Source organism: Acipenser ruthenus, chromosome 1 (genome assembly GCF_902713425.1).
Source record: "Acipenser ruthenus chromosome 1, fAciRut3.2 maternal haplotype, whole genome shotgun sequence".
Classification (NCBI taxonomy): domain Eukaryota; kingdom Metazoa; phylum Chordata; class Actinopteri; order Acipenseriformes; family Acipenseridae; genus Acipenser; species Acipenser ruthenus.
In genome coordinates, this window is record NC_081189.1 from 19,777,768 (window position 1) to 19,803,124 (window position 25,357).

At 37.1% G+C, this 25,357-nt stretch overlaps 2 protein-coding genes across 12 annotated transcripts in view; one reads left to right on the forward strand and one right to left on the reverse strand.

Annotated features, from left to right (window-relative positions):
• The window catches only part of LOC117409061 (mitogen-activated protein kinase 10), a 94,246-nt gene extending 72,728 nt beyond the window's left edge, over positions 1 to 21,518 (forward strand). For all 6 annotated transcript variants that reach the window (XM_059019112.1, XM_059019266.1, XM_059019206.1 and 3 more), the window contains 7 exons: positions 4,968 to 5,150; positions 7,310 to 7,434; positions 9,079 to 9,105; positions 10,770 to 10,833; positions 11,637 to 11,714; positions 17,209 to 17,347; positions 18,191 to 21,518. In XM_059019112.1, coding sequence (XP_058875095.1) covers positions 4,968 to 5,150; positions 7,310 to 7,434; positions 9,079 to 9,105; positions 10,770 to 10,833; positions 11,637 to 11,714; positions 17,209 to 17,347; positions 18,191 to 18,218 — 644 coding nt within the window. In that variant the 3' untranslated portion in view covers positions 18,219 to 21,518. The remainder of the gene's footprint in view (positions 1 to 4,967; positions 5,151 to 7,309; positions 7,435 to 9,078; positions 9,106 to 10,769; positions 10,834 to 11,636; positions 11,715 to 17,208; positions 17,348 to 18,190) is intronic.
• The window catches only part of LOC117409060 (rho GTPase-activating protein 24), a 222,074-nt gene continuing 217,462 nt past the window's right edge, over positions 20,746 to 25,357 (reverse strand). For all 6 annotated transcript variants that reach the window (XM_034014613.3, XM_059018928.1, XM_034014611.3 and 3 more), the window contains 2 exons: positions 23,899 to 24,970; positions 20,746 to 23,006 (listed from right to left, as the gene is read on the reverse strand). In XM_034014613.3, the coding sequence (XP_033870504.3) occupies positions 22,763 to 23,006; positions 23,899 to 24,970 (1,316 nt within the window). In that variant the 3' untranslated portion in view covers positions 20,746 to 22,762. The remainder of the gene's footprint in view (positions 23,007 to 23,898; positions 24,971 to 25,357) is intronic.

A 25,357-nucleotide genomic window follows, 5' to 3' on the forward strand; every position in this document is an offset into this window, starting at 1 on the left:
GAAATGGTAAATGCCAGTAATATCACATTTACTGATAACAAGGTGGTTATAGAAAGGTTACATTTGAATGCATTTCTGGGGGGAAAAAGTGAATGTTTAAGACAAATGTTTCTGCACAGACCTTTTACATGTTATATTCTTATTTTTTTTTCTCTGATTTGCATGCCCTTTACCTTTTATTTTATTTTGGTTTCAGTTGATATGTGGTCAGTGGGGTGCATCTTTGGTGAAATGATTAGAGGTACTGTGTTGTTCCCTGGCACTGATCGTATCCTTCTTTGCAGCCTTTGATCCCAACATTTTATACTGGTTTAATGTTATTTTAAATAGCCTCATGTAAATCTGATGTATACTATAGTTAATTATAGCTAATATTGCTAAGGGGGAATTGTATCACCCTATATTCTGTCAGGACAAGCACATTTTATTGAGAATTTTACAGCACTGGAGAATGACCCTGGATTCCATCAACCACCTAATTTTAGACGTAGTCCTGAGATAACCACAGATAGATCCTTGATGCAATCCAGGGTGATTCCTCAGTGTTGTAAAATGTTCTAATAAAATACAACTGTGGCGTATCCCTGCAGGATATAGGTTGATCAAATTGCCCCCTAAGTTATTTGATGAGTTTGCAACACCATTGTAAGAGCACAGAAACAAGGACCTTGCACACAACATACAGTAGCTATACTGAATCATCATAGAAGACTGTTATTTTTTTTTACAGCACATTTAACATACAGTGCAACAATTAAACTGACATCCAAGTTATAAATAACCCATGAAGAAAGAAGGGTATCTTTCTTAGCAGTGTACATAAATACAAGGCCCTTTGCAGTAGCTACCCATGTCCGTCTTCCGTGGAATAGATTTTGTGGACTAGCTGCAATTCAATAATGGAGAGCTTCAGTAAGTAAGGCAAATAACCTTGATTTGCATTTTTAACCCAAAGGAATTAGGTGTTACAAATAGATCTTAGCAGGCTTAGCAGGCACATCTAATGAAGAAGCTAATGATTGCCCTGCACCACCTTTCTCAAGCAGGAGTCTTGTGGAATTTCAAATATTTCCTTGAAGGCAAATGAAAACTTCAGGGGATGAAATACCTTAAGATAATGAACTAAAACTGTATATATTTTAAATTATTAAGAACAAGGTAGACTGCAGGCTGAATGACAGATCCAAATTAGATTCTAAAATAAAATTACCGTTTCAGATGAGTCCTGAATTTGTATTGCCATGGACTAATTAAGCTTCAGCAATGCACCTGGTCAGGAATAATAATAATTATTATTATTATTAATAATAATAATAATAATAATAATAATAATAATAATAATAATAATAAAAAGATTTCTGACACAATAAAATCCCTGAGGATATGCAGGATGTGATCTGCAGAGTTGCCTTCTCTCATTTTCGTACAGCAGGTTCCAGTGTATAGCAAATGTTGCTGTTAGGCTAGGGGGAAGTCAGGCATAACATCAGATATTAGGGTGACTTGCCCAAAGGTCCTACAGTGGCTCAGCTGGTATATTAAACTGAGGTCTCTCGGCACCTAGCTTCTGTACAACAACAAAAAGACAGGAAAAGAAAAAAATACCTTCATTTTATTAACGCTTGACAGCATGTTCCCTGCAGTTCCAATGCAGTGATACAGAAAAATGACCTGCATTAAACTGGATTTTCTGCTCCCATCCTCATAAGTGCTGCACCACACTGAAATACCATTATATTCTCCATTAACTGCACCCTTCTAATACATGTGCTTCCCATTTCTTTTGGTATGTGGCCTACCTTTTTTTACCACTTGCAATGTATATCTGATGATCCTGACCACCCAAACTAAATAACCCAATTCATATGCACCACATAGAAGTGCCATATATGTAATATTGTATTTAAATTCTTACATTTTGAAACTTAAATATTGAACTAGAAAATCGAATCCACTCTTAGAGCTAGACTGCCACCTCTCTTTATTAGTGGAGTGGCAGTCTGGATTCGGGGGTGTTGTATAGGGATTGTTTCATATGTGTAATGTTATTTTTGATCTGTTCATGTAAAAGCTTTAGCAGGTTAAGTCTTTTCTGCTAAAAAGGATTTTCGCTTAATCCCAATGTCACCGTAAGGTGTTAGACTTGGATGAAAAACACACAAAGGTTATTAACAAAAGCCTCAATTGAGACATTTCCATTCCAAATCATCACAATCCTGAAACTGGAGCTTCTGAAATGAGAGCCTGCTAATTCATGTAAGCGCACTTTTGCTCTGCTTCCACGACTAGCTTTTAGTTGGCTTTCAGTCTTTTAACAACCCTTTTTTTCTATTCAAATTTTTTCTTTTCTTTTTACCTTTTTATCTCGTCATTGATTTTTGTCAGTGACATGTTGATCTGAACTAGTTCATCTGTTTGTTCCATGGATTGAAAAAGCTTTACTCTGCCATCGTTTTGACTGGCTTTGTTCAGTTTCATAAATTGTAGCCAATAAAATACTAATTTTTTCATCTACATTTTTAGATTATTTTACCATAAGACCTCATGCATGGACTGGGAAAGGATTGTAAACTGGATATGCTTATTTTTTATTCATGGTCAAACTGTGGTCATGTAAAGGCACTCTCCAATGTATACATCTAGGCAATATTGTATATCCTGTTCAAAACAATAGATTGGAAGCCAAATGTGGCAGTTTTTGTTGTAAATTGTGATATATTCTAACTCTAGAGACCTAACTTAAATTGTAAGTCCTGTTGTTAATTGATACATACTGTGCACTGTAATTTATACCATTTTATATAGCATTTTTCCAAAGTTACATCAATTGTTACATCAATATCAGACTAGCTTACTTCTGTGAATCGGATAAAATCTTGTCACAATGACCTACCAGTGTAGTGTAACAAGCATTTACTCGTATATATATATATATATATATATATATATATATATATATATATATATATATATATATATATATATATATATATATATATATATACACAGTGCCTTGCAAAAGTATTCAGACCCCTGACCAATTCTCTCATATTACTGAATTACAAATGGTACATTGAAATTTCGTTCTGTTTGATATTTTATTTTAAAACACTGAAACTCAAAATCAATTATTGTAAGGTGACATTGGTTTTATGTTGGGAAATATTTTTAAGAAAAATAAAAAAACTGAAATATCTTGCTTGCATAAGTATTCAACCCCCACACATTAATATTTGGTAGAGCCACCTTTCGCTGCAATAACAGCATTAAGTCTTTTGGGGTAAGTATGTACCAGCTTTGCACACAGTGTCTGAGTGATTTTGGCCCATTCTTCTTGGCAGATTTGCTCCAGGTTGTTCAGGTTGGTTGGACGACGCTTGCGGACCGCAATTTTCAAATAGTGCCACAGATTCTCAATGGGATTGAGATCAGGACTTTGACTGGGCCACTGTAGGACATTCACCTCTTTGTTCTTGCTTTGGCCTTGTGCTTGGGATCATTGTCCTGCTGAAAGGTGAATTTCCTCCCAAGCTTCAGTTTTTTAGCGGACTGAAGCAGGTTCTCTTGCAGTATTTCCCTGTATTTTGCTCCATCCATTCTTCCTTCAATTTTAACAAGATGCCCAGTCCCTGCTGATGAGAAGCATCCCCACAGCATGATGCTGCCACCACCATACTTCACTGTAGGGATGGTGTGTCTTGAGGCATGGGCAGTGTTAGGTTTGCGCCACACATAGCGCTTTGAGTTTTGGCCAAAAAGCTCTATCTTGGTCTCATCTGACCACAAAACCTTGGGTCACTCTCATGCTTTCTGGCAAACTCCAGACGTGCTTTCAGATGGTACTTTTTGAGTAACGGCTTCTTTCTTGCCACCCTCCCATACAGGCTAGTGTTATGCAGAGCTCTTGATATTGTTGACTGGTGCACCATTACTCCGCTCCCAGCCACTGAACTCTGTAGCTCCTTCAAAGTGATTGTTGGCCTCTCTGTGGCTTCTCTCACAAGTCTCCTTCTTGTTTGAGCGCTGAGTTTTGAGGGACGGCCATTTCTTGGCAGTGCCTGGGTGGTGTGATGCAGCTTCCACTTCCTGATTATTGATCCAGCTGTGCTCACTGGGATATCCAAACACTTGGATATTATTTTGTACCCTTTCCCTAATCTATGCATTTGTATTACTTTATCTCTAACTTCTGTAGAATGCTCTTTGGTCTTCATTTTCCTTCAGATTCACAGCCTGACCAATGATCCTTCAACAGTGGGGTTTTTATCCAGAAAACGTGACAGCAACTTTAATGGTTCACAGGTGGAGGCCAATGGTAAGGTAATTGTGTCCTCGTTAGGGCAATTTCTTTCATCGGTGTAAACTGGGAGCTTCCACAGCACAGGGGTTGAATACTTATGCAAGCAAGATATTTCAGTTTTTTATTATTCTTAAAAATATTTCCCAACATAAAACCAATGTCACCTTACAATAATTGATTTTGAGTTTCAGTGTTTTAAAATAAAATATCAAACAAAACGAAATTTCAATGTACCATTTGTAATTCAGTAATATGAGAGAATTGATCAGGGGTCTGAATACTTTTGCAAGGCACTGTATATATATATATATATAGACACACACACACACACACACACACACACACACACACACACACACCTCTATATGTATATTTATATAAGTATTCAAAAATCTTAGGGTGAATATTTGAAGATGCACAACTCCACAGGGTTTTAAGGAGATGTGGGTTTAACAAACCATATCAGTATATCAACAGTCATTCCCAGATACTCTGAGGCTGAATTCCTTCATTGCATTAGGTTAACATACACACAGTACACACAATAAATCATTATTAAAATCAGTATTGAGAAGTTGTATGACAGCTCATCTTGCACAGGTTCACTTCATGCTTGGTATTACATATTTATTGCATGGTAAATTTTCCTCAACTTTGACAAACTCAGACATTGACCAGTGGAACAAGGTCATTGAACAGCTGGGCACTCCGCTTCCAGAGTTCATGAAGAAACTGCAGCCGACAGTGCGCAACTATGTGGAGAATAGACCCAAGTACGCTGGACTCGCGTTCCCTAAGCTATTCCCAGACTGCCTCTTCCCGGCAGACTCCGAACACAATAAACTCAAAGGTAAGGGCATTTAACCTGTTTGGACGGCCATTTGCTAACTAGCAAGCAGTTCTGTCTGGAGGATGTATAACTACACTTAAATGGAGGATCATCCATAAAGGACTAAGTGGCATCCACCAAGAAAGCATGGAGCCGCCCAGTATTATTGTATGAATATATGTGTGAGATATTGGGTGGTGAGATAAGGTTTTAGGATTGTGAGAACATTTATTCCTGCAGTTTTGTCCTCTTGGTGGGTTTATTTTGGTATCATTGCAAACAAGATTTCACTTTGGCTACCCTTACTGCCCAAATATCAAATGCCTTCCAATCATTAATCACAATAAGATTGAAATCTGTATTACTTGTTGAAATACATTTTCTTTTTATATCTAAAACTACTAGAGTCTGCCCTCTTGGGTCATTAAAATGTTTCCATTATCTTCTTAAACCCACCATAAAGGGAATGGTTACTTAGTGTGAGTTGTTACAGTTTCAGGCTTCCCTAGAGCAAACTGTTGATCCAAGCATAATATGATGCTGTTGTTGGTGACCGTAACTCACAGTAATAAGTCCTGCATTCAGGCTAGAAACACTGTGCAGATAAAATGATGTTGCCGAGGGGGAGTAGTAGAAGTGTAATTCATATCTTTACTTGAACACTAACATTTTTGCCTATTGTTCTACATTTTATGATGTTTGGAGCAGTCACTTAAAAAAACATGGCTTCTCTTTCACTTACCACGTTACCTTCAATGACCATAAAGTGGCGATATATTGTTTCTGTACCAAGGGGCAATGGTAGCACAGTACTAGCCATTGGTAAAATAGCACTACAGTTGTCAGTATTTTATTTTCACATACCAGTGTTTCACAATAGTTGCATACTCAGTCACAAAACTCTTCATGACAGACCATCAGAACTTTTACAGAACACATAAATGGTTATTAATGAGGTAAGACGTGGCAGATACAGGAAGTTTATTCAATACCCCTTCAAAGCTATTTCTCATAGAAAAAAAAAAAAATATATATATATATATATATATATATATATATATATATATATATATATTATTAAAACCCTGGGGCTAAATTCCACAGTGATAATCGGTTCCAGTGTAGCTCCCAGCTGATGAATGGGTGAATTAAATGGAAATTATTGTAGACTAATGTTGAGCCATGCAGTTGCACAAATAAATAAAAAGGAAGCTAATATATAACAACCCAAATGAATAGTAGGATTAATTTTAATAAAGCTAACTGAAAGACTGTTTAAGGGGCTTCCAAGTGGCACATCCAGTAAAGGCGCTCTGCGTGGAGTGCAGGATGCGCCCTATAGCCTGAAGGTTGCAGCCAGACTATGTCAGGGAGGGCTTAGGTCGGCAGGGCAATCCACAGTTCATCGCGCACCAGCGACCCCTGTGGCTGATAGGGTGCCTGCGGGTCTGCAGTGGAGCCATTCAGATCTGTGTTGTCCTCTGGCACTATAGGTCTGGTGGTTTTGCTGTGGATCCGCAGTGCAAAAAATGACGGATTGGCAGAAACATGTTTTGGAGGACGCGTGTTTCAGCCACCGTTTCCTGAGTCACCGGGGGGTTGCAGTGTTGAACCGGGATAAAAATAATAATTGTGTCTTCCAAATTGGGGAGAAAACCGCGGTAAAAACCAAAAACCAGCGACGACTAAATTAATAAAAAATTTAAAAAAAGAAAGACTGTTTAAATGTTAAAATATATGCAAAATATATGGAAGAGAGTTCTGTTTTAATAGCTTCAAATGTCATTTAATTATTAAAATGCACCTAATATGTTATGTTGTTTGCAGCTGAATGGTCCTGGGTTATGCTCCTCTGGTGTTAAGTTCTCTAAATCTGCTGGAGAATCCCTAGTGCCAGCTCTGAGCTGACTTCCTCACTCTGTTCAGCTCTGCCAGCCCTGCCTGCTCTCTCTGTCTTTATACATAGTATATGTAGGGTAGACAGGTCAAATTGTCATATGATGTGAATGGAATGAGAAAGGCTGTTCAGTGCTGGCGTTTAGCAAGACATTGCTCAAACCAAGCTCATAGTCTGTCAGAGGCAGAGTTAGAGAAACGTCTGCAAGCCTGTATTGTTGAGAAAACATATTTTTCTCCCATGACACTAATCGCTTTATTACATTTTTAATTTGTGTTTTCAGCCAGCCAGGCCAGAGACCTTTTGTCAAAGATGCTTATTATTGATCCTGCTAAACGGATATCAGTTGATGAAGCCTTACAGCACCCGTACATTAATGTTTGGTATGATCCAGCTGAGGTGGAGGCGGTAAGTAAGATGATTCATAGCTGATTCACTGCAACCGATTCAGATGATTCTGCCTACCACATGATGCTAAATAAGGCTTTTTCCTGTCATAAAACTATTGCTAGTGCCTAAAATTACAAACAGATCTACAGCTATGGCCAAATGTTGTGCATCACCTAGCATTTTAGGATTGAGGCATCATTAAAAAAAAAAAACTATATGAACATAATTTACATCTTTTATTTAACATCATGTAATCAATGAAACTACAAAATATTGCAAAAGTCTACCGGAAGCTATAATCGTAGTACAGTATTTTATGTTAGATTTCAAAATGACACATTTTTCAATTTGTGTCAGTTTTTTTGTTAAGTATATGGAAAACTACAAAGCGGTATGTAATTAAATATGTTAATTGACATTATTCAGCAGGTTCCATTCGACTTTATGAAGCAACATTTGTTAATTCTATAGGGTGATGCACTGTACCAGTGTCTAGAAATGTCCTGTATAGCGATAAAGTCACTTGGCCCCTTTATGCAGCTGTTGTGGATAAGCACAGCTACAGAGACCCTAATACCCACAGTGGTTTTTCCACTGCACCAGAGAAAAGTGACCCAGCGACTTTATACTGTAGCAACCCTTTTTATACAGAAAATGTGAAATGTTTATATTAGAAACACATATTAATTCCACAGTGTGTTGTGCACTTCATTGCACTCTTACTACAGTATGTACCTACTGATGCATGTTTGCATGTTAGTGACCCCTTTGCACATTTAAGGGCACTGTTTGCAAATTAACAGAACGGACGCCTGATGATAATATAAGAACTGATTAGGTGTGCAAAGCCATTATGTGCTCAATTAACGTTCAGCGGCAGGCCTAAGCAAGGGAATCAGCAGCTGGAAGGAGCGGGCGTGCAGGGGAAACACAACAGATTACACACATACAAGCAGGGGAAACACAACAGATTACACACATACAATTACGTTAGATAAATCGCCTCCAAACAATATTAGTTGTTACGTGCAGTCACACACCAAGGTAAAACATTTTGCGTTGAAATAATATTGGTGTACTAATAGAGATTTTGGACACGCTCTCCCTTCATCAGTGTGAGAATAAATGTAGAATGGGTATTAATGTTAACAAGAAGAGACAGCCACTAAGGGCTATCACTTAATAAAAGTGTAGTAAACTTGTGGGGAATGATTAGAATGATTACATAACATTAAACACGAGTATCAATAGTAGAAAAACACATGTGAGGAAAGTATAGAAATAAGATGAATGGTGCTTGAATTGATCTATAATTCACATACATTATGTAAAGAAGAATGAGAAATATTGTTGAAATTGTTCAAAGAAAATACATTTGATCCAATTTCAGTAGCATGTGAAGCTTTATATATATATGGCAAAATCTGATTTATTTTTACATTTGGTGAAGAAATGTTATCTAAGAGTATGAAATGCACTGTATATAACAATTGACAATTGTAATTTGTAGTATTGCCCATTTTTATTTTTGATCTTATTGGCTATCACTTACTTGGCTATGCTTTCTGTGAAGGAAATACATATTTTAAACATCCCGACAATATTCATCACATCTACTGTTGTTTTTTTCCCCTTTTTATTGTTTATCTCACGGTGATGAAGGACGGAGATCTCGTCAAAATATCTGTGGTAAATAAATAATATATTACCTGAAGATATTGTTTAATTGTTAGCTTTGGAAACTTGTCACAAATGCCACTTTTTTGAGTAAAAAAAAAAAAAAAAGCCAAGTATGTTTGTGTGCATGTGTGTGCGGTTAGTACAGAAAGTGAACACAAGGCTGCTTAGTTTCATGTGTGATATACCTGACATCGCTGTATGTGTAATATTCAATAGTTCTAATTGAAGATTACTACTAATATGCACTGAGCTTGCATTTATCAATCACATACACTAACTTGTACTGTAGGCATCATATTAATTTAAAGAGTAACTGCCTTCTAATTCTATTTTCTTGTTGTTTTTTTATGTCCCCTTGCCATTTTGTGATGACTGTAATCATTGTGAGCAGTTCCAATTGTAATGAGGATCTGCTGCTCTGTTCTAGTTGCCTGTCACAGATATATGTGACTTGAAGATACAGTAGAGCACTTGCCTTTTTCATCATCATGCTGCCACAAAGCTCTGTAGCACTGTGGCTAATAGGTGTGAAGAAAGACGTATTGCAGATTAGGTTATGTGTAGACAATCATGACTACGCACTTTAGGAATGACACCATGTCCTTGAGTTACCAAAATGTTACCAAAAAGAGCACTTGAATGCTTTTGTCCTTGTGTGGTTTATGACCCCACATGTGATGCAAATGAACCGTATAATGTGCGTTAGAAATCAAAGTAAAAAGAAAAGTATTCTTTTACTTTGAACGTATGTGAAATTTCACCCAAACATTTTTTTTAAAGGGGTGATATGTCAATTAATTTTCAGTAACTTAAATAAGAACAGCTTATGTGAACTAGCCACCATTCTATGGCCCTAGCCATCATTTATAACATTTTGTAGGTTAATGTGGTGCAGGCTTAAAAAGATTTTATTTTTTTATTTAACCTGCAGGTTTTCGTTTGATTCTAGGTTTTTTATTGTGATTGATATTTTAAAGAGTAAGTAGTTTCGAGTTACATGCTCCTATTGCTTTGTTCACAGTCCCCGTAGCTATGTATGATATTTGCAACCATTCAGAGTGGTTCTTATTGCAGGTACTTATGTGTTTGTTTGAACTTTTTGATTTGGTCTGTGCTAAGGGTCTTTGGCTATCAGAAGCTGACTTCTAGTTGCCAGCCATAGACATATAGTCTAGAGATAGTCAACACCAGCATCATCTTGTGGGCAGCTACTTTGGATCAAGTTTCCTTTCGTATTCATGGAAGTACAGAGTAAATGATCAGCAGACTGTGCTGGCTGTTGAAGACTCATTAGCGGACCTAGCCAGTGTTTCTCATGTCCATGGCTGGCTGGCAAACAGAACTGAAGTGCAGGTTTTGAACTGAAGTCAAAAAACCTAAGCTAGACTGAATGAAAAAAAAAAGAATACAAAACCATCCTCACAAAAAATATTTGAGGAATTGCAAAAAGAACCATTTGCAAACATCATGGAGCTAAAGTAACAGCAAACAAAAAACAGATATATTTTAATGTTTGAATCTTCTTACTCATGACCTGTACTATTAGGCAAGAAAGAAGTAACCTTCAAGTGGTCATCTGTGACAGATTGTTCTGTAAAAATCAGAGGAATGAATATGGAAAATATGTGTCAGTTGGACTTTAATCATGTTGACGTATTGTTTATGCTCTCCAGCCTCCTCCGGAGATCTATGATAAACAACTTGATGAAAGAGAACATACCATCGATGAATGGAAAGGTAATATACAAATGTAGCCTGATTATACAATCATTTCTAACTAATTTCATGTGCAAACTCTGTGTTTGTGAAATATTGCCATAGCTCTGTCTATATTAACATCCTATTCTATTTTCAAATGGCAAAAAAACAACAACAAATGCAACATATTACATGTTAAAAATTCTAACTGAAGACCCCCAGCATCAGATATAGTGTATCTGCACGTAAGTTAATAAAGGCATTCAGTCATTCACATAGTGACGTACAATACTGTTGCATGACACTATGTGAATGCTGTTCTTGGTTGGGTATATGTACAGTATTTTACAGAAAGATCTTATTTTAATGACCTGTGTCAGTGAATTGATTAATAAATGAAAGCCTTGATAGTTTTATGAATATGACTAGAATGATGTCCCTGTGCTAGATGTTTAATAACAGACAGAAACCATTTAGTCTGCTCTCCTTGTGGCGATAGTGGATACTGTATGAACTGATCAAAGGGAGGAAACAAAACTATAAAAAAATAAACAGCAAACAATGTATAATGTATACATATAGCCCGAAAGTGAGCTTTACTGATGAATGAAAACTAATGTGAATGCATATATAATTTGAGCAATTAAGCATGCCAGTGGTAAAAAGTTAAATGAAATGACTTACGATTCTTTACTAACTGAATCTGATGCTACATATTAATTGGTCTTTAAGTAAATGCATACAACTGCAAAGCCCCTGTGTAATATTGTACCTTCAAGTTCTCAGCCTGGGGTGAACATTGCAGCTAGAGCACTGAAACAGACGTCATCCATTTCTTTCAGAACTAATCTACAAAGAAGTAATGAACTTCGAGGAGAAAACTAAAAATGGTGTTGTGAAGGGACAGCCATCTCCTTCAGGTACTCTCAGTACATAACCTAATCGTTCTGTAAGTGAATTTAAAAAAAAATAATTGGGTTCACTTTCAACACAATATTCATTGTGATGATTTCATCTGTCCTCGTCGATCATCTTGTTTTCTTAGTAAAATGAACTAAAATTATATTAGTACAATCTGTGTTGAACACTTTTTTTAAATAATGTTATAAAAAAAAATGACAAATAAATTGGGAAAATACATCTTTTTTTGTTTAAAAAAGGGTGCAGGCATGGGGAAATTCTTGTGGCAGGTCATATGCATTACATTGTGTTTCCACGTCTTTGTATGCATATGTCATATATTAAGGTTGGAGTCTATGGTTCATATTCCGTGCGGTTGACTATTCTTAATTATGGGTGATTGAAGATACAATATATTTACTTTTATTTTTTAATATACCTAACTGAAAAACTTTAACATATATGCAAATCAGTAATGGCTAATACATTTCCAGTGAATCAGAGCAGGGTTGCCAAATTACATTTAGCCCTTACTGGCTGTCGGTAGTTTAAAGAACAACAGTTGATGAGGATGATGTTTATCACATTTACGATCTTTACATGTCTTTGGAACTGTATAACTTAACCTGTATTAGTTTTGATGCAGCTTTCTCTGAATGTGCTGAGAATGGGTTGGGAAATCTAAGGACAGTTAATAGGAATTCAGAATACCTTGATAAAATATCAAAATTATTTAATTTAATTTCATTAAATAATTTTGACAAAACAACACTGACAGAAAAAAAAGTAAATGAGGAAAAAATCCCAGTTAGAAGTTTTGCTTTGAACCAGTATTTTGTTGTTTGTCAGCTTTCATTTTTAAACACTAGAGGGCAGTAAAGTACTTTTCAGGGTAAGGTACGAGGAATACAGCGCCATTTAATTTGGCATTTTGTTTAGTTAGTAAGTCTAGAAATTGTTATGTATGGGCTTAGTGAAATAGATTTTATGTGTTTTTTTTTTTTTTATAATGACGCACATAACCCCTTTGGCTGTTATTCAGATGATCAGATAGATTTATCTGCTACAACAAGAGAGCATCAATGAGGTAATAAATGTCACCTTTTGTCAATAGAACATCGTAATGAATTTCATTCTTTAGCAGGTCAGTTACACATGTCAGCACAAAAGCCTGTTTAGGATGTTCAGTATGATGACTACACCTGAGTAAAACAGATAAATAAACTGGAAATACCAGCGACTGTAGCTACTTTGGTTAACTTAGGCAACTCAGAATATCACAGTAATTTAAAATGTTCATGAAAGTGTTCAAGAATTGTTTTCTTTGTATGGTCTACTTGCTATTAAAATAGCAGTAAAATTGTAATACATGCAGGTTTATTTAGCATTTTGGTCAATAAAGAAAACAGACTTCACATCTCTTGAAGTAGATTCTTCTGAGGCCATATTAAGTAAAAGAAAATCATTTAGAAGTGTTTTGTGGTATATTTAGTACCCTTTTAGCTTGTAAATGTTTAAAACATGAACTGCATATTACAGCACCTCTAAGAACCTGTATTTATCGTGGTTCAAATGTGTTTTAGTAGAACAGAATGACGACACTAATGAGAATGATGAGAATGTATAAAGCTATGGATTTGTGGACTGGATCCCATATTACATGAAACCCATGTTTTCGTCGATAGCTGCATGACAGTGAGGCATGATGTGTAAAACTCAGTGGTGCAGTTCCAGAATAGCCAGATTGCGTCTGCATTGCAGCAAAGAAGTCCTGAGATTCTTTAGTGGTTGTTGTTTAGTGGTATATAATATAGGTCTCAAACCCAGTGATAAGATTTACTCCAATTTGAGAGGGGCGGGGGGTGTTGCAGCAGGCTCCAGTATAGATACATAATGCCATTCACATTACATTTATAAAATAGCACAAAAATATATGCACAGCTACGAAGCAAAACACTGAAGAAGCCCAGTGTTTTTAAAACCATTGAAGAGGCACACCCCGGTATTTACAGCTGTTTTATACACAATGATACATTCAGTGTTGTCAGCTTATATGGTGCCAACCCAGGGTGCTGAAAGGGGGAGCCAACACTGTTTAGATAATAGAATAAACATAGTATCAGCAGTAGAACAGTAGTAAAACCCCTGAAATTGTGTGAGCAAATGTAACTATGCCTCTGTTTATCTAGGTCTCAGACAGACTTGGTATAGTGGACAGTGATTCACAGCATCTAAGTAATCGTGTGGCCCTGAAGTCTGATAAAACCAATGCTCTGTTGTAAATTCTAATTCAGTCCTCTTGTTTTATAGGGGTCGGTCACATTTCTATTGCTGTCCTTTAACTAGTGCTGTTCTCCACAGACAGCTAGTAGATAAATGTGAGATTTATGGTAGGGACTCTTAGCAACTGAATTCATTTTCTCAAGGGAGTGCAACAACATTTATTTTTATTTCCACGGGTCAGAACTGAAAATCGAACGTTCTCCACGGCGAGAGCAGTTTCCATTCAAGCTATGAGCATATCATTATAAAGAATGCTTTTGTTACTGGTTCCATGTAATACACAACCATAATAACATGTTCTTCACGCAGTACATTTCCCCTCTTGGTCAGAAAGTTTGCAATTCAAATCCTACCTGGAGATAACCAGGACATTTTTTCATCTGTCACCCCTCCCAATCATGAAGTGTATCCGCACTCTGCTGTTGCGGCGTCCATTCTCAATGAGCGCAGTTTTTGTTTGCTTTACAGGTATTCAGCACCCCCAGACTATTGTAGTAAGGAGGGAATGAGCCGGGTGCTCTGGCTTATCTCCCCTGTAAACTTCACATCCTCATTTCATCTGTTTTGCCTGTGTTATTCATACAGTATTGTGATGGTTGTTCACTCCTAAGGGAAGTGTCCTTATTGCACAGATCATATTTTAATTTAAGCTTTAAGGTTGGAAACAGCACCTCCTTATGGGACAGATTTAAACCATAGCTCATTTTAATTATTGTGATTACTGTAACATTCTCCTTAAATAAATGTGCAACAGCAGTAGTAGGATTGCCAGCATACATGTGGTGGTAGTGGCTTTATACAAGTGACAGAAAAAGAACCATTTTACCCCATTCCTGCTAAATATCACAAGTATAGGCCTAATTCATTCTATTGTAATAGTTCCAATTATTGTAATAGTATCAGCTTACACCAATTCATTCATCAATGAATAATGAAATGTTTAGATAAGCTAACTGGCAGCAAAATAGTTTTGTCATGTGGAGGAGATTTTTTTTTTCTTTTTTCATAATGTGCGAACAGTGCATATTTCACTCCTAACATGTGGCAGCCAAAGCTATTCTCCACAAAATGGGTGCCCTCAGGAAAAAAGCTGTGCTGTGAAAGACATGAAGGTTGCCTTCCCTAGCTCATTTTCATTTCAATTAAGGTCTATGAGAGGAGTTATTTTTCATAGCCTGTTTTTTTCCAGCTTCATGGCACAACTTGATAATCAATGGCAACAGAAATCTAGTTCCGTAGGGACTGCTTCCATTATTACTGCAGAGAAACTGCATAGCGATTGGGATTCCTGTTAGGATTTTAACTAGAAACATTAAATAATCATGCTTCAATGACAAGGGTAGATGTGCAGTGATACAACTCAAAGCTCTAATGATACCAGAACAACCATTTCCCTCCTTTTAATATAAAAAAACAAGATTTATAGCCTTATCATCTATGAACATTGAAATGAAGCTATTTTGAGAAACTGGTCATTTTAAAGGTTTCGGCTTGAAATATATAATTAAGGAAGTCTTTTATTCTAATAGTTGTATTCATCAAAAAGTCAAGATGAATTTAATAAGATATTGTAGCGTTCCTACGATATGTTCTGTTTACTGCCTTGAGCAGTGCCGGTGAGATTGGCTGGGTTATACCTTGTTCATTGGTCCTAAAGGGCAGGGACAGAGCCAATAGGTTTGTCAGGCTCGACTGGCTCATTTGAGTAAAGGAGCGGGGCTAAAGGTATAAAAGCAGGCGGGCCCTGCCAGTTAGGGCTGTGTGTTGGGGATTGTTTGTATGCAGTAGGGCTGTCAGTTAAGCCTCCAAATATCAATTGATTAATTGGGCACACAAAATCGTTCAAATAAATATCGATGATTGTACCGCCCACATACATTTTCGCTCCCCCAACCCCGAGACATGATTATTTTAATATCATTGCTATTCAATAAAAGCTTTTGCACAGCAATTGAATGCGAGGGATGATTAACTGTAATATAGCTTTCCGCGTGGTACTGCAGGCGTACCGGCATAAGAATGTTTTATCTAGAGATGCGGAATCGGTTCCTTTCAAACCGGGTACCCAGTTCCTGCTTTGGAACCGACAAACCGGATACAAATATCAAGGGTCCGGTTCCAGTGAGTGCTGTTATGTTTTTAATAAAAACGATTATTAAAAAGCATCAAACAATTAATTATCAAAGACTTTTAATTTCTGTCAAAAATACATTTGATAACTTTAATGGACACGTTTATACTTAGAAAAAACCCTGGAAAATATGCACTTAGCTAGACTATATATTTGTGTTTTGTTGTCCTTGTTTTGACGTATTTTTTGCTCTGTGATTGTTGTGGTCTTTCTAATGTTTTTTATGCTGACGTAGAACTGTAGCACTAATGCTTGTTTATATGTATATAAGATGCCAACTTTTTTTTTTACATCGAATACACAGAAGGCGCGTACTTTCAAAGCATTTGCAAAACTGATTCGCTGGTAGGATGGAACCAGCAAATCAGATGCTTTTTAACACGAGCAGGAAAAGAAGAGCACGCCAACTGCTTGTCTTTGGCAGAAATACTGTAAATAGCAAGGCAGGGCGTTCGGTGCAGTTTTGTTGCTAAACTTAAATAATGTTATTAACTGTATTATTTAATCGATTATCCAGCATTTATATCGATGTATATAATGAGGAATGGAATTGATTGAAAAACCGATTTTCGATTTAATCGTAGCAGCCCTAGTATGCAGTGTAGCTGTCAGAGCACTGGACTAAACCGGCATCTTCCTAATAAACGCGTTAGCAGTGCATTTTTATTAGATGTTGACATTTTAATTTCACAAGATGCAGTAAGTTAAATAATACTGTTTAAGGAAATGACATTGTGAATAATTACACATTGAGACAGTGGCTGATTAAATATGAGCTGGGTTTTTTTTTGTTTGTTTTTGGTTTCACAAACTGCTAAATACATTCCTGCCTTCACAAAAAATAAAAAGTGTATACAGTAATACATAAAAAAAAATCTGACTTTTGTAAAATAAATAATTTTGGTAATAGAAATTTCACATTTGACGCATTTAAACTCTTCTTTTTTTAAAAGCTTACCCATGCCTCCATCCTTAACTTGCATTATCCCATGTCTAATACCCTTAGTTTTAAAGACTTTGAGTTTGATATTTGCATACTGTATAGCACTGAGGACTTCCCCCTAGTTTTAATCCCATTGCTGTTGATTTTCTTAGCACAGGTGCAGCTGTGAACAGTAGTGAAAGCCTCCCTCCGTCCTCTTCCGTCAACGACATCTCCTCCATGTCCACTGACCAGACCCTGGCGTCTGACACTGACAGCAGCCTGGAAACTTCTGCAGGACCCCTCGGTTGTTGCAGGTGACTAGCCGCCTGCCTGCGTAACCCAATGTTCTTCAGAAGGTGAAATGCTACAATAAGAAAAAAATAAATCGGCCTTCGTCTTCATTATGAAATTACGACTGAAAAAAAAATACTTCAAGCTGAAATGTATATTTATTAACTCCTAATTGCTTTGCTTATATCTTCCTTCATATGGCATAAAAAAGCTTAGACAAGCATCTTTCTGTAAAGTTTAAATTATTGGCTGATTCCCGATACCTTGCAAGCTGCTCTACTAATACTGATATGACAAGGTGAGCTGTATCTTTTTAGAGATTCTTAAAACATCTCTACCGATGCTACCTGACCATGTATCTTACTTAAATTATATGTATGACTGCAACCAATAATGAACTGACCCTACAGGGATCGACAGATTCATGTAAGTGATTAAGGTGGGGAAGCCTTATCCAGAATCCCTATGTATATATGTAATTCTGTACAGCTGATAGGTAGAGAATCTGTGGGACTATTGGCCAGTAAAGTAAATAACGCACACCTTGCCATATCATCGCTTCAATCTTAGTTGCTCTTGCCTGTAGTTCTGCATGATCAAAATGCTAATTCTATGATAAATGAACAATAAAGATTATGTTCATAACCCTAATGAGAATGACCTGGTCGAGAACACCAGCGTTGTACCTGAGCTACAGAGTCCAAAGCTGAATGACTGTCATATAAAGAGCTCAACCTTATTTTCCTAGTACCATTACCGTCACACCATTTTGCATGTCATGAGGTACCTTCTTATAATTGGAGATCGAGAAACGAGCGACAGAGCCTTATAATGAAAGCAGAGTTAATATATTTATCTCATTACAGTTTGTGTCTGGCTGTGCAATGCTGCTGATGCTGGAAAATACAGACTGCTGTCCTTTTCATGCGTACTGAGTTTTTTCACTGATAGCTCATTATCCTGGAACGGGAAACGAAAGATACAGCCGACTGCCTAAAAACATCAAACTGGAATGCATGAACTCTTTTTACAGTGATCCCAAATTTGGCAAGTGCCTTTAAATACAGAATTATTTCCAACCCAATGGAAAAGGAAAAAGTTTAAACAAACCAAACTCCCTCACATTGAAAACAATGATTAATCAGGCAAAGTACAATTGCTTCAAAGAGTTTTACTTAGTTAATCTCCTGTTTTTCTCCTAAATGTCCTTGGTAAGCACTGCACCCCTGCTCATGGAAGCAGTCCCTGCTGGGAGAGGCCGAGGCTCAGAGCAGCCGCATGGTTTTACTTAGCCAGTGCCTGCCATTTCTCAGTCACAGGACAGGACTTGGTTCAGTGATGCAGAGGCTCCAGGTTTTTCCCTGTCCTTGTAGGAACTGCTCCCTGCAAGTGTAGTTAAGTGGCCCCTCTCCTCCCTGCATTGCCAAAAAACCCAACCCGCACTGCTGGGGTGTGACCCTCAAAAAAAAAGTGTTTGGGGTGGTAAAGAGACAAGCTTGGAAACCGCTATAATTGCTATGTAATGTAGCTAAAATATTTTTTACTAGTGTATATGGCAGACAGGTTGACAATGCTGTTGAACTCTTACAGATCAAAAAACTAAATTAGGGGTTGTGAAATTCAGAATCAATCAAATCAGACAGAGGTTAATGCTTGGTTTATTGATGATTTTGCATTGATCATTTTATTTTTAAAGATACATTGACGTTGAATTTTTTAAAAATATTTTGCGGATTGGAAGGCTCACCACTGTTTTGCATGATTGTTGTTTCTGTTCAAATGAACAAGCCTATTTAATGTCTGACATGCATAAGGTCTCATTTACCTTTCCTATGATGGCATGCATTATTTGAAAATCACATCCATCCAGAGGTGTAAAGCTTAAAAGCTATTATATATCTATTGGTACATTGGAATTAGACATTCAAATATTAGTATTTCATCAAAATGCAGCAGACCTCTCCACTTAAGTGTATGTCTATTGCAAGCACAATGAATTTCATTTTCCAGATCAGCAGTAATGTGTGCACTGCAGCAGCATATTTTGTAAATTAATCACAGCCGTTTCTAATCGTTTTACCTGAGGTCAAGCTGAAAGTTCATATATTGGTTGGATGAATCTGAATTTCAAAAGATACTCAAAGTAAGACAGTAAAGATGATGCAGCTGCATTGTCCATTATAAGTCAGTTCAAAAGTCTTGCTCCACAGAACATCAGAACCACCATTGCTGTCAGCACCTGCTTTTAGCTAGTGTGTGTAGTTATGCTGCATAGATGCATTTCTTGCCTATTATCACAGCAACTTCCAATTTAAACTGAACATTGAAGTCTGTTATTAGTAAAACATCACACAATAATCTCCTATTGTTCTTTGGAATAAGACACCACTGTGTAAGCTCAGCTGGTAATAAGGACAAAGCTATTGGTAACCCTGCTCTACATGTTGTATACATTGTATGTAATGCCTGCTTACCATTTCACTGAGAAATGCTCATTGCGTTTCAACACTTAGGTGTGAGAGTTGAGTGTTTCTCTATCAATTGAAAGGGTATTTTTTGTAGAGTTTAACACTGTATGCATTCCAGAGATCACCATACTTTGAAACCTAGCAATCAATTTTGCATGCACAGTATTCCCAAATCATGATTGTAGATGGTACTTGCCTAGTTAACTGAATATACTGCTGGCCCTATATATATATATATGCATTTCAATAATATGTACCTTCTTATACCCTTTGCCAAACAAAACTGATATAAAGATGTACCATATGTGAATGTATGATTTGTAGGAAACAAGAACATAAAAAGGGTCACACAGAAGTTTATGGAGCTGTCAGGCCATTTCATTTGGATGGAAAGGGATTTTAAACTGTTGTGTTTATTCCAAGGTGCTGAGTTTTGTACCTGTTAATCATTCAGGACTGATCATATCTCAGACCCCTAAAGTCATTAAACCAAACTGTAAAGTATATTACAGATGGACATGTTGGTAAGAATGTCATTGTTGACTAGATGTGCTGTAGTAAATTTTGTATTGGAACTTTAAAAGTCAAGTTCCTGTTCATGCTGCCTTAGAATCACATTTTTATTTTACCTTATTTTGGAAATCTACACTAAAACAAAACCTGGAGCATACAGGGCCCATATTTCATAATGATAACACTGCAAGGTTTTCAAATCTTCTGATACTAAAAAAGACATTGAAGTTCTTGAAAATAAATCCTTTCGGATTACCTGTAACAAGTATAATACTGTAGGTAAGCTTGGTGCTGGGGTTAGCATAGGTGCCCCATCCATATTCCTTTGAAACTCATCAGTTGAAGCAATCCTACCTGTCAAACAGAAACATCATTTCTCCCTTGGTGACAAGAGATTGGGCCAGGAAATTCTCCATTGATAAATATGATTGCTTTTATTGTTTTGTTATGTTTTTTACCTAAACCCCTTCTGAAAGTTCTGTCTCACTACAGACTTTTTAAAACAAATCCAAGCTTAGGCTATTCATACAAACATACTTTTGAACATGTTTCAAATATTATACCTCATTGCAGATTATTATGCTTGGCAAGTCCATTAGAGAAAAAGATTTGTCAGGAACGACCAAGAACTACTGCTTGCATAATTGTATGATGTATATTATACAAATCATGTTTTCTCATAGGTTTACCACCTATCCTGTTTTAACTCTAAACTAAATAGTTTTTAATTCAACACATTTAATGTTAAGGGTCTGTATGTTTAGTAAGCAGTCATCAATACTGGCAGTGCTATCAATGGACTTGTTTTAAGTCAGTGGACATGTTTTTCTCATATAAAATACAATGCAATAAACAATTCACTCCAATAGGGGCAAGGGTGGCTGCTGTTACTATAGATACAATTAAATGTTTAGAAACTTGTGTCATGTCTAATTCAAAAGACAAATACAAAATCAGGTGGTGTTTCTTTTTTTTCTCTACTGTTTGTGAACCATTTTGTTAAGATGTAAGATTGAATTTCTGTATCAGGTTCCTACTGCAGTGCTTTGTAAGTATGCCCGTTTTTCAATCTCCAGCTCCAGGATAGGTCTGAATTAAAAAAAAATACTAATAATAATAACTGATCAGGCACTCAACATTTTAAAGGTACCATGTATGTAAAAATAAATATATGTATGTGACTGAAAATAAAGGAAAACTTTGAAATTGGAAACTGATGTGTGTGTTTTTTAAGGTTTGAATGATAAAGGATTTTTAATTTTTTTTTGTATCATGGATACAACACCAAGTAAAACAATTTGTTGACACACGAGTTTGGATCAAAGAGTAGACTGAGATCTGATGATGGACCGGTAGCTCCTATTTGCCACCCCAAACGCCTATGAGTCACCTGGCTGTCTTTGACTTCATTTGATTGCGCTTTCGTACAGACCAGCCATGCTGTCACTGTGGCTGTGTGCTGATTGATTAATCACCACAAACAGCTTCTTGACAATTAGATAGCAGCTCTTGTAGTGGAAAGTTTGTTTGAACGCTGGGAAGATTAATATTAATTTACTACTAAATATAAGCTATCGTTAAAAGTTTTTAATACAAGGTGCAGTCAGACCCCTAAATTTACAACAAATTTGATGACAGCTCTGAACGGGTATTTTATAACTTGTTTGTTGGAATTTGGTTTATCATGACAAACTAGCTTATTGTCAAATGGATAGTGGCTCCCAGTGTGCAAAGATTGTTTGATTACTATTACTATCAATTTACTTTAAAATGTTATTGGTTGAGCAGTTATTAAGTTTTTAATACATGGTCACCACTAAATGCTGTATTCCATTTTGCCATTCGAAATCCGTCCCTTTATAAACTTGTGGAAGTAAATCTACAGTATGTAATATAAAGACAAAGGAAGCAAAGGTAATGCATCTATTATATTTTAGAAAATATTTTTCTTTTTTTGGTCATGGACAAGCCTAATGGCACATAATGCATAGCCACAATTATTGTTACCACTTTTCTTCTGAATAAAACCCAGAATAGGAGTGATAAAAAGGCTGACAGTACCACAATGCAAATAATAATAATAAGAATTAATGTTAAGTGCAAGGAAAATCCTTGATGTAAAGCTTAAATGCAACACAACAATATGAATTATCAGTTTAACCACAACACTTGCATTAAAATATTCCTTATACCAGATGCATAATTTTTTGTTGACATAGTTCTTTTTTTTAGCTATATGCACAACCAGCTATAACACTTAACAGTAACATAGAAGGACTTTATAGATTATATATTTGGTAAGTACACAATAAAAATACTTGCAGGAAATCCACCTTGGTTTTCCTTCTAGGTTCATGACATTGAGTGCTAGCCTCAGTCAGGTGACCAGCCACCTGATACCCCACCCTCAGAGCAACAGTCTTCTCTGAAGGGCCCTGGCCCTGTATTGTCCACGGTTCACTGGATCCATATAGTATTGCCTCTCTCAGGCCTCCGAGGATCCACTGTCAGTTCCCCAAACGTGGAAAAAAACTGCTCCATTTCCTTTTGCAGCATTTCATTTCTCTTTTCGGCGTCTTCCTTGGCCCGTTCAGCATTCCTCATTTTTATTTCTACCATTGTGTACTTCTTCCTCTCCTGATCCAGTTCATCATGTAGCGATACCATTTCTGTTTCTAGTTCAAAGTTCCTCTGTTCCAGGCTATGGAAAAAACACAGAACATGAATTACTGCTCAACAAAATTGCATGTCTTAGCATTGTCTTTTGACTTTACAAATTTAAGAAAGTTGACAGGCATTATCAGATGGCTTATTGAAATAATAAAGAGCAATTTAAAAATTCAAATATAAAGTCTACAACGTCAAGGTGAGATCAAATCTGGAAGTGTGGCTGAAATGTGTAGTAATGAAAAACAATCCTTTTATAGTAGATATTCTCTTTGAGGAAAGATTCAGGGAGACATTTTCTTGGATCAAGGGAACAAAATTAGGCATGCCTTGTCAGTCAAGACTAAAAACAAACTTGTTTCTACAGTGGAATTAGTAAACCTGTCACTTAGAGGTGTATGAAAATTTAATCACAAGGAGGTATTCAGTTGTGCTGATTCTGGATTTTCTGACAGCCACCCTGCAGCTATACGATCTTTGGGGCTGAATAATGCTCCTACATTCTGCTACGAATATATATTCAGTTAATGCTTACCCCTGTAGTTGGTAGCGGCTAGAGAGTTCACAGGTTTCATTTGTTCAGCTGTCATTACATTATTACTTTGCGTATATGCAATGGATTACAGTGGAGTACAGCAGTGAAATACAGTACAGTTCAAGATCTTGTCTATATTACTATCCTGGCAATGATATTTTTGAAAAGAACAGCTGAGTTGCTAAACGTCAACTGCAAGCAACCAGCCACACGAATTACGATATAACTATACTATCATTTATTTTGTTCAAGGGAAGTAAACCCTTTTCATTGGCTAGGTCTCTTTAATAAAGAATTCACATCATCAAACATTTATTTCATGTGCAAAACATTGTTAAGGGAATCCAGTTTAGTAAATTAAAGATATATGTAGCATTTTCAAACATCATACCTCTTTATTCTTGACTCAAACTCTGTCTTCTGCTTTGCCATTTCCTGCTTTAAGCTGGCTACGAGACTATGCAGGGCACTGTGGTTGCTGGTCGTGTTCACTACAAACGTTTCACTGTTGTCACTGCTGCTTGTGGCCCGACTGCTGCGGCCTCCTCCACTCCGCCGGTCAAACTTGGCATCAAACTCAACAGGCTGAGAAAGGTCATCTTGTGAAGGTCCGTCTAAGATTGGATCCTCGTAATTCCCACCAAAGAAGTCCTGCTCAGGGCAGGTGGTCGTGGAAGAACGACAGGAGTTGGAGTTGTCCGGTAATGAGATTTCGCAAGATGAGGTGGACCACGTGGCACTGTCCACACTCTGCTTGTCCTCACAGTTCACCACGGAGGACTGCTGCTGAACATTGTCGTAGGTGGACAGTCTGTTCTGCTGCGTCGACGGGTCATTAACAGAGTCCTTTTGTTTATTGTCCCTCATTGTGACATACCCATTGGGCATCCATATACCATTACGACCATTTAGGGTGCCGCTCATTACATCAGTGCTCGAAAGGCCCATTCTCACTCCTCCATTTGGCACACTGCCGGTGCCCATTTTAGTCCCTGAGCCTTTCAATGACAATGTCCTCCTGGCCTGCAGGCTACCGTTAGGCAGGGTCTGACTCTTCTCCTGAACGTCTGCCGAGCTGCTGAAGGACCCATTGGTCACTATACCACTGCCTTTGTTAAAGGCTGGATTCTTCTTTACCATGAGAGGGGGGCTTCTTGTTATATCGAATTTTCCTGTCAGGCTGTTCCGTGGGCTGCCTGACCTGTTGCCACCCAAGGAGGTTGGGGAACCGTTGTCCGCACTGTTTCTTTGTGGAGATTCAGGTTTCTCCCAGGAGCACTGTCTAACAGAGTTCTCCTTTGTGTTGTTGTTCTCTTTGTTCTGAAGCTGGCCAGTCGTTAGTTTGGTTTGGGTTGCGTTGTTGTTGCAGACCTCTAGTGCAGTTTGATTCTCCTCTTCTTTGGGGAACACCTGGTCATGCTTTCCGATCAGTACAGACATTAGCTGCTGCACCAGCACTGTACCTGTAACAGAATCAGTGTTAGCTCTAGAACGTTTATCATGAAAACATGTTTTATAAATGGAATTATATTATATACCACAAAGTTAAAAGAGGACTACATATACAGTAGCAATGAAGAGAAGTGAGTTGAAGGGTCATATTGTACATTTAAATACTGGTGTATTTAACCAATTATGGGGTAGATGTACTAAGATGGGCCTGTCGCAGCGCAAACATACCGCAATTTGCATTTTCGTTATGACAATTCACAAAGTGCACATTTTGTCGTATGTACCAAGAAAAAATATGTTAATGAAGAGAGCCGCAATATACTAATTTAAATATTATTTGCGTCATCTTAGCGAGATCTCTAGTGAGAGTTGTGCGACATTGTTTGAAATAAAACAGC